This window comes from Manis pentadactyla, assembly GCF_030020395.1.
Source record: "Manis pentadactyla isolate mManPen7 chromosome 15 unlocalized genomic scaffold, mManPen7.hap1 SUPER_15_unloc_1, whole genome shotgun sequence".
In the NCBI taxonomy this organism is placed as follows: domain Eukaryota; kingdom Metazoa; phylum Chordata; class Mammalia; order Pholidota; family Manidae; genus Manis; species Manis pentadactyla.
Window position 1 is genome coordinate 2842052 of NW_026644588.1, and position 9277 is coordinate 2851328.

Sequence of the window (9277 nt, forward strand, 5' to 3'; positions counted from 1 at the left end):
CGGGCCAATCACGCTCTCAGGACTAACAGCCTAGCCCTCAAGTTCCGGCCGAGGGCGAAGTAGCGGCGCTTGCGGATTGGCCGGGGGCGGAGGCGGGGCAGAGCTGCATGAGCTCCGATTGGGTCTCTAGCCTGGTGGGTGGGACTGGGAAGGCGCGGGGGCGGGCCAAGAGTTTGCACTGGGTTAAACGTGACCCCGCGGGACGCTAGGCGGAGGACCTGGGCCGCGGGAGGTGAGTGTCCACGGGCTCTGTCGCAGGGGCGGGCCTGCTGGCGCCCAAGGCCTTCCGGCACGGTCTCCCGCGGGAACCGGCCGGGACGCGGACCCTCTTTGCACCTTGGCCAAGTTTCGCGTCCTGCCTGCGGGGTGGATGGGTTTGGCCCCTGTTTCTCCGAAAAGGAAACTGAGGCCCAGAGCGCGGAACTTCCAGGGTCCCACCGCCAGGAAGTCCGGGCTGTAGGCCTGAGGCCCCCGGGCCATGTGGGGAGCTAAACGGCCCCACCCGCCCCCAAGGCTGCCGCCTGCCTCGGGCCGCCCTGCACCTCCGCCGTGGGCTCCCCCAACACAGAGCTCCGTTCTGGACCTTCTCATCACTTCCGTACGCACCCCCAACTCTGCCTCCAGCCCAGACTCCTCCCCACATTCATACACACACACTCCCGCCCCGGAAATGAATTCCATCTTCTCCAAACCAGTTCCCCTCTCCAGATCCCCATTTAGTCCCTGGGACTGTTACCATGGACCAGAAACCTAAGGGTGTTCCTTCCCGCCCTCCCCCCAACAGCCAGACCCAGCTGCCAGAATCTCTCTGTCCTGCCCCCTCCTCTGTGCCCCCTCTTGCTGAATGAAGCCCAGGCCTCACCCTTGCCCACCTGGACCCCAACCCCAGCTTTCTTCCTGGCCTCTGCCTCCAGTCGAGACCCACAGCGGCTAGCGAGACCTCCTCATTTTATTTTACGTTTTGAAAACTTTGCGGAAGTATTCCACATATGCAAGAAACCGTAGAGATCACAAATACACAGCTCAGATTTTAACTTCACAAAAGCAATCAATGCTCTGGTGTCAGCAGCATTCAGATTCACAAATCAAACATCCCCCCTCCCCCCACCGTTCTCCCCTCATCACCAGCCCCCAAGGATAACCATCATCACAAACTTAATGGCACAGATCGGTTTTGCCGGGTTCTCACCTTATGTAAATCTTTTACTGTATTTATTCTTGACTAGACAACCTTTTACTGTCCAAAATTCAAAAGGACAGAAGAGTGCCCAGTGAAAATTAAATTCCTTTACACTGTGCCCCTCAGTACCTGCTCCTTATGTGCCTGATACACATAGTGGTACAAACACTTTTTGGGGGGTGAGGGGTGGACACAAATGGGGGCATTGCTATACATACTGTTCTGCTTCTTTTCACAGCTAACATCTCTTAGACATTTTTCCGTATTGTTACTTAAAGAATTTCCTGGTAATTTTTCCTGGGTGCAAAGAATTCCATAGTATGGCTATACCGTAACTAATACAACCAGCACACTAACCCTGGACATTTGAGTGTATTTCTATTCCTTTGCTGGCTGGAAGAGGTTCTTTCACTGAATAACCAACCTTGTGTCCTTTCACACCTGTCTGCAGGTTGAATACTTAGGGGTACGTTTTCTCAGTCACAAGATTCACTTTTCTACAATCTTGAGACATGTGACCGTAGGCTGTCTCCAGGAGTTGTTGCAATCCACACTCTTACCAGCCCGAAGGGGCACTCCCTGTTGCTACAGACCTGTCAGAGGCTTTCAGGGCCCCATCTGACCCTGTCCCTTCTGTTTCCTGGAGAGTTAACAGGGTTAGTGGGAATGAGAGAGTATTGCAGGTGGGACATGGCTGGCCGAGGCTGGAACAGTCCCCGGTGCTTTGCAGGAGGGGTTACATCTTACCCTGAGGACAGAGAAGGTGTGGGGAGTGGGGGACAAGCCAGAGGAGTACCATCCATGATCAGCACTGTTTTCAAAAAGACTGTTTTCTCTCTCTTCCCGTCCTTGCGGAGAATTTTGCAAGCCCTGCCAAGACAGATCACATCCCGTAGAAGTCCCAGCACTGATCACTTTGTAATTAAGCAATTCATTAATTCAGTGTGGTTTTTGTGGGAGTTTCCATTCAATTTCGTTTTTTGAGATGAAATTCACATAGCATGAAATTCACTGGTGTGGCCATCCCTGGTGTTTAAATACTGGCTATGTCATACATAGAAAACATCTTCTGTGGTAGGTGTGTTTGGTTAAAGTTGGTCTGTGTGTATTCACCAACCCAGCTTCAAAACTTAGCAAGTATTGGCCACCTCTTGACCATTTCAAAGTGTACAATTAAGTGGCAGGTAGATACATTCATGATGTCACGCAACCAGCGTTATCTTGTTCCAGACGCTTTCATGCCACATGGGGCCTCTGCACTCCCCAGCAGTCCCGCATTGCTCGCCACCCCGCCCCCGGTGCCACCGCTCTGCTTCCTGTCTATGGCTTCCACGCTGGGCCTCTCCTGTGAATGGGCTTTACCACCAGAGGCTCAGCAACAGCTTCTCACCGAGCGTGCTGCTTGGGTCCTGCCAGTGCTTCCCTCCTTTCCATGGCTCAGCAACATGCCACCAACACATTCACCAGCCTTTCTTTCTCAGACCTGGAGGGGGGTGCTCAGCCCACGTCTTACATAGGGCTAAGCTGGGTTTCAGACGCCCAGCAGGGGAAACCAGACTTGAAGGATCTCAGGGCACCGCCACGCCCCCGCACAACATAGCCAAGAGGTGGGCTCTTTCTGCTCACTTCCTGCTCCCTCACCCTCTCCCTGTAGCAGCTGGGTGATCCTGGGCCCTCACTTCACTGCCCTTTGCCCTGTGGCCAGGTGAGGATCACAGCTGGAGCCTGGGATGCAGCAGGGCAGAAGGTAACGCTGCCTCCAGGAAGGCTCCCAGGGCTCCTGGAGACTGAGGCTGGGAGCAGGGAGGTGGGCAAGTTCAGAGAAGGCTTCCTGGGAGGGAACTTACCTGCTGAAAAGGACACATTAAGAAGAAAGTGGGTTCCTGGTGGGGAACTGCAGATGCGAAGGAGGAGGTTCACAAGCACCAGGGGGCCTGCTGGGATCTAAGTGCGTGGACCCTGGCCTGCACAAAGGTGCCTCCCTGCCTGACCCTGCTGCGCACCTCCAGGACATGGCAGCTGTGAGGCCAGGCCTGGGCCGAGTCCACCCCGGATCGTCCATCCTGTTCCTGTGTGACATGCAAGAGAAGTTCCGCCATGTTGCATATTTCCCACAGATTGTCTCTGTGGCAGCCCGCATGCTCAAGGTACCGTCCTCCACACTCAGACCCAGAGGTCCAGGCCCGCAGCCCTCCTCCCTCAGGCTCAGGCCTCTGCCCGCCCCCTCGGCACAGGTGGCCCGGCTGCTGGAGGTGCCAGCTGTGCTGACAGAGCAGTACCCACAAGGCCTGGGCCCCACAGTGCCTGAGCTGGGAGCGGAAGGCCTACGACCACAGCCCAAGACCTGCTTCAGCATGGTGCCCGCAGTGCGGCAGGAGCTGGACGCGCGGCCCCAGCTGCGCTCCGTGCTCCTCTGTGGCATTGAGACACAGGCCTGCATCTTGGTGAGACCCCGACTGACCTCTGGAAAAGCCCAATCCCACCTGGACCCCCACCCTAGAAAAGCCATCCTTTTCTGACCCAGAACCCGCTATCCTCCCAGCAGGACCTCCTTCCTGACCTGGGACATTATCCTTACTCAGGACCCTTCATTTTAGCTGGGCGCCCATCTTGCCCTAGCACCCCTTGCAAACGGTCCTGATTCCAGCCTCCCTCATCCCCATCCGGGCTCCCAAGTCCCTCACCCCGGACCCCTGTTCTTGTCTGGGGTTGCCCTGATGTCTCTCTGCCCCCAGAACACAACCCTCGACCTCCTGGACCAGGGGCTGCAGGTCCACGTGGTGGTGGATGCCTGCTCCTCCCGCAGGTGAGAGGGTCCCGCCCTGGGGTGGTACAGGTGGGGACAGGGAAGGAGTGCCCAGGAAGATCCAGGGGCGAGACCCCTGCCAAGTCCACCAAGTGTCTGGGTGTCCAGGCTGAGGTGCTGACACCCTCCCACCCCCTGGCAGCCAGGTGGATCGGCTGGTGGCTCTGACCCGGATGCGACAGAGTGGCGCCTTCCTCTCCACCAGTGAAGGGCTCATTCTGCAGCTTGTGGGTGACGCCGCCCACCCCCAGTTCAAGGAGGTACTGGCCTCCCCACCCCGCATCCCATGCTTCAGGCAAATACCTTTTCAGTATCTACCATGTATTGACAGGATACATCTGGGCACCACCTCCAGGGGGCTAAGGTTCAGTGGGGGAGACCCCACCAACACCATAAATCTATGAAAGCAGAGCTGTGGGGTCCAGGCCATGAGGATGGAGAGAACTCGGGGAGGGTCAGGGGCGTTGGGCGCAGAGGGCGTGTAGAAGAGCATGGTCCCTGAGACCTCCTAGGAGAGTTTTCAGGGTGGAGGGAGGGCAGGAGGGAGCCAGGCAGACGGAAGAAAGTCCGGCAGAGGCCCTGTGGATGGGAGCCCTGGGCCCCTCCCTCCAGCCACGCCCCCACTGTGAGTGGCCTACAGCCCCTGGGTCTCAGGTAGCCCCCAGTGCTTCACAACCTTAGGCCTTAGGGTAAGGGGACCTGCCTGAGCTTGCCGCGCCCAGCCCTCCGAGGTCTGCCCCTTCGCCCCCCCTTGGTTCAGTTCTGCTGAGCAGTCACTGAGCATTACTGTGCCAGTCGCTGTGGCACGTCCCAGGGCAACGGTAAAAGCCAGTCTGTGCTCACTCATGCTCTGTGTCCTGGAGACCAGCAGGCAGCCTGGTGGGGGGGAGGGGCCCCACAACCCCTTGAAGCAGAGTTGAAGGGGGACGACCAGCCAGTCATCCAAAAAGTGTTTCTGGCAAAGGCCTAGAGGAGGGGCTGACCCTGCCCCCCGCATGGAACTGCGCAGCAGGGCAGGGAAGGGCCGCAGAGGCCAGAGCTGAGTCTTCTCAGAGGTTTGGGGTTCTGGCCCCAGCAGCCATGGGGGTGCCCAGGGCGAGTAGCCACGGCCGGATCTGCAGTTCGGTGTGGGGTGGCCCATGGACGTGGGTTGGTGGCAGGAAGGAGGGCTAGCACTCCATGGGGATGCAGGCCCTGCTTACTTTCAGTGTTGACACCCTGGAGGTAAGCGTGACGGGGCCCCTGCGGGGTGGGGGAGAAAGCAGCCTGGGGAGCAGCTCCGGGCCTTCTGCTTGGGCGGCCGCACCCCTGTCCGCTGCTGACCAAGCTGACCAGGGGAGGACACCAGTGAGAGGTCGGGTGGCCACCCACCTCGAAGGGGCCGTTGCATCAGTGAGTGGAGTTGAGGGGCAGCCGGAGCTGGGGGACGGGAGAGGTGAGGTTACCTATGAAGAAGCCGGTGTAGACAAGAAGCCAGGGACGGAGCCCGACCCCCTGAGTGATCTGGGCCAGCAAGGGACCAAGATGGCAGGTGACCCAGCAGAGCTAAGCCTGCTGGCTGTGGGGAAAGGGAGGCCCGGGGAGGTGCCAAGGACAGGGAAGTGGCTCGTTTGGCCAGTCGCTGCCGAGAGGGTAACAAAGGTGAGGGAGCAGAGGTGTCCCTCAGATGTGCGGGGGAGGTGGGACCCTTGCCTCTTCCCGACCCCCTTCCCCTGCAGATCCAGAAGATCATCAAGGAGCCCGCCCCGGACAGCGGGCTGCTGGGCCTCTTCCAAGGCCAGAACCCCCTCTTCCGCTGAACCTCCGACCCCGCCTTGAGGGAGACCACCGTCCTTCACCGGGACCTCAGTGGAGGCCTCTCCCCCGTCCGCGGATCCCAAGTGTGGTGCAGTCCACCGGGAGTGCCGCCCCTCGGGCGGGGAGGCGGGGTGCTGCCTTGCCATTGGGCGGTAGCTCGCGGAAATGCAAATGAGGCTCCTGGAGCTGGGCGGGAGTTGGCTGAGCCGAGCGGGAGGCGGGGCTCGGCCCGGGGCCGCCTCACGGGACGGGGAAGGGGGGAGTGTCACCGGCTGTGTGGGACCCGGGCCCGCGGAATAAACATTGATGTGGCTGTGGGCCGAACCATTCTTGGGCTTGGGGGTACCCCGGGGGCGACTGGGGGTTGCGAGCGGGGAAGCGGGATCCCCGCAGGTGGGGAGGGGGAGGTGCCTCGGCTCCGAGCCCGCGCAGACACAGGCAGGGCCGGCCGCTGCCACCCGCGCGGAGCCGGCGCCCCCGCAGGAGGGGACCCGCCGGCCGCCCCCGGCCCCGCTCACGCCCAGCCGGCTCCATCGCAGACACGCGTTCGGCCGGCCGGCCCGCGCCGCCGCCCCGACTCCCTAGGGCCCGCAGCCGGAGAGCGAGGTGAGCGCGGCCGCACCCGGCGTGGGGCGGAGGGGAAACTAAGGCACGGGGCTGCGGAGAGGCATTGCGGGCGAACGACGGAGGGACGGGAGGGCGGACGGAGCTGCGTTTGAGAGGTCCCGCTCCGCTGAGGCGCAGGAGCCCAGGATCCCCATGCGGGCGTCCCGGACTCCGCAGCCCCCTTGGAAATCGGGGACTTGGGACCTACGGCCCCCCCGGGAAAGGCGCCTCAGCCTCAGGATTGACATCCTGGTCCCCCAAGCCTTGGACACCTAAGGGGGTCACCCCCGAGTGCCCCGGACCCGGCGTCGGAGCCCCCAGCCGGCCCGCCCCCCCACTGGGGAGTGAGCCCTCAGCCCCCACTCGCCGCCCCGGGCCCCGGCCCTCTGTCCGCGGGGAGCGAGTCCCAGCCTCCCCCTCCTCCAGAAGCCCCTGGGACCGGGCGCCGGCGCCCCTGCCCCCGCCTTCCGGATCCAGGTGTCCCCCCCTCCTCACCCTCCAGCCTGAAGCTCGGCGTCTCGGAGGCAGCGATCGCGTCGCCATGGCAACAGGAGTCTATTTTGTGCTGGGAACACACAGCTCCCGCTGCAGCGCCCCCCCACCCCGCCCCTCAACCCGGGCTGAGGGGGGCGGGGGGCGCAGGGCGCACAGAGAGCTCGGACCGACAGAGGTCTGCAGCCAGCAAGGCTGGGAGAGCCGTGCAGGCAGGGACGTGGAGTCCGAGAGGTGGAGCGAGGGGGACGCGTGAACCGGGAGACGGAGACAGGATGTGGGGGCACAGAGGCAGGAGGGCCGTGGGGTGCAGGGAAATGCTGGCACACAGGAAACTGAGGCCCAGAGAAGGGGACCGCGAGAAACACAGCCGCGGAACAGAGGCCCGGAGACGCAGGGAGGCGACGAGACCGAGAGAGGCAGGCCAGCAGCCCGGGGCAGGTCCCGGCAGAGGGCAGAGGGCCGCGGGCGGCCGAGGGAGGGGCGGGCACGCGGGAGACTGCAGGCCCGGGGCGGGCGGGGGCGCCGGGAGGGTCCTCCCCCAGTCCTCGCCGCCCCCGCCGGACCCCGGGCGCCGGCCCTGGAGCCCGGACCCCGCCTGCTCTTGCCTGCTTTCCACAGCCTACCCAGACCGACCCTTCGGCCCCAGGGGGTGCTCGGGCCCGCGCGCCCGGCCCGGCTACCCGTCGCGCCCCCTCAGTCCCTCCGCTGCCACCTGCGACCCCTCCAGCCCCCCGCTCCCCGGGACCAGGGCTTCTGACTCCTTGCCTGGGTCTCCTCCCCACTGTGGGTCTCTGCGCTCCCTTTCTGGTGCTGTGTCCTTCATCTGTGAACCCCATTTCTCTGGATCTTCACCACTCCGATTTGTGCCTCACCGCCGCACCCCCACCCCGGTCCTTTCCCCCTCCCTCCGGGTCCCTGTCCTCCCTCCGGGCCCCTGTCCCCCTCTCCCTGGGTCCCTGTCCCCCTCTCCCTGGACCTCTGCCCCCACCTCCCCCTACCCCCCCAACACACACACCAAGACTCTCTCTCCCCCTGTCCCTTTCCCAGCATCCTGCTCCATCCCTGTCTTTGCTGACAGGCATCTCAGAGGGCAACTCGCCTGGCCCCACCCAGCTAACCTGGCCCTGCAGCCCCTCCCCAGCTGGCAGTGTCGTGGGGAGGGGGCACCGGGGGCAGGGGTTGGCATGTGGGCACAGTGCTGCTCAGGAAAGCAGTTGGGAGGAGGGTGGTTTTCCAAGAGCCCAGGGACGCAGTGGGGCCTGCTGTGGAGCCCTTCCTCAAGCTGCTGCCCTGACCTCTGTCCCCACAACTGTATCTCTCAGGTCCATGGCTGGGGCGGGGAAACAGCCAGACCTTTGGCCCTGAGCTGCTGGGCACGCATGGTGTGGAGGCAGATCAGGGCTGGGGGGCCCTTCGTCTGCAGCTGTGGAGGAGGAAAGCGCTTGTGTGAGAGCTGGGGGTGGGGGGCGTTACACTCCTGCTCTCAGGTTCTCCGCGGCGGGACGAGGGCATGTCTGCTGTGCGCACACCCACCAGGCTGCATGGCTGTGGGCTGTGATGTGTGCACTTGTGTGTCTCTGTGTAGCTGGCCTGTGCAGCAACCTGGCTGTGTTCTTGAGCTGTGCGTGGTGCCAGTGGGTCATGATGTCTGCGATTGTGTCTGGGTCTTGGATGGACATGCCCCGAACTCACGCTGGGTGTCTTCGTGGAGCAGCGTTGGGAGGAGGCTACAGGTATGCCACCGGGATGCTACTGGGCATCCTTGCACATCGTGTCTAGGACACTGGGTGTCCTGTGCTGTGGAGCTGTGTGTATGTAAGTTCTGCTGTGTGTGTGTGGTTCTGTCTGGACAGGCTACTGTGTCCTTAGTGTGTCCCCTCCCCAGTTGCAAGTGCTGCTCTCATCAGATGTGAGGCAGGGCAGAAGGCTGGGGATCCTTCCATTGGCAGAGGTGCCAGTACATGTGTTTGTGTTGTGTGTGTGCACGCGCGTGCATGTGTGCACACATGCATGGTGTGGGTGTGTTGCCGGACTTGAGGGAATGTGTGCTACTGCTCCCTCCACCCATGCCGGAGGCTTCTCAGTGGTCTGGAGCCATGTCTCCCTGGGTGTGTGCATGTGTGTGCACTTGGAGGAGACAGTCGGGGCTCTGTTAGCAGAGGGAGGAATTGTGTCTGTGAGCCCAGTGGAGGCTTGGCTCAGAGTGGGGACTGAGCAGGCAAACTGCTAGCCCACACGAGAGCCTTTGTGCAGATGAGACAAAGGTGCCCCCTGGCCCAATGCAGCTCCCCAATGACTAAGTTTTGGCAGGCAGATGGCACCCTGTGTGAGTTTGAAAAGGGTGCCTCTTCCCCCAGATGGATGCAGCCCCACTGGCATGCCTTAGGGAGGAG

The 9277-nt window shown here is 62.3% G+C and overlaps 1 protein-coding gene across 2 annotated transcripts; it reads left to right on the forward strand.

Annotated features, from left to right (window-relative positions):
• The first annotated feature begins 131 nt into the window (after positions 1–131).
• On the forward strand, positions 132–5973 carry ISOC2 (isochorismatase domain containing 2). 2 transcript variants are annotated; one of them, XM_036909189.2, is made up of 7 exons: positions 218–232; positions 2886–2927; positions 3190–3327; positions 3415–3624; positions 3916–3986; positions 4129–4246; positions 5705–5973. In XM_036909189.2, the coding sequence occupies exons 3-7, from the start codon at positions 3193–3195 to the stop codon at positions 5783–5785; spliced, it is 615 nt and encodes a 204-aa protein (XP_036765084.1). In that variant the 5' UTR covers positions 218–232; positions 2886–2927; positions 3190–3192; the 3' UTR covers positions 5786–5973. The 2 variants fall into 2 exon arrangements, with proteins under 2 accessions (XP_036765083.1, XP_036765084.1); XM_036909188.2 differs by lacking the exon at positions 2886–2927 and having other exon boundaries at positions 132–232.
• The last annotated feature ends 3304 nt before the right edge of the window (positions 5974–9277 follow it).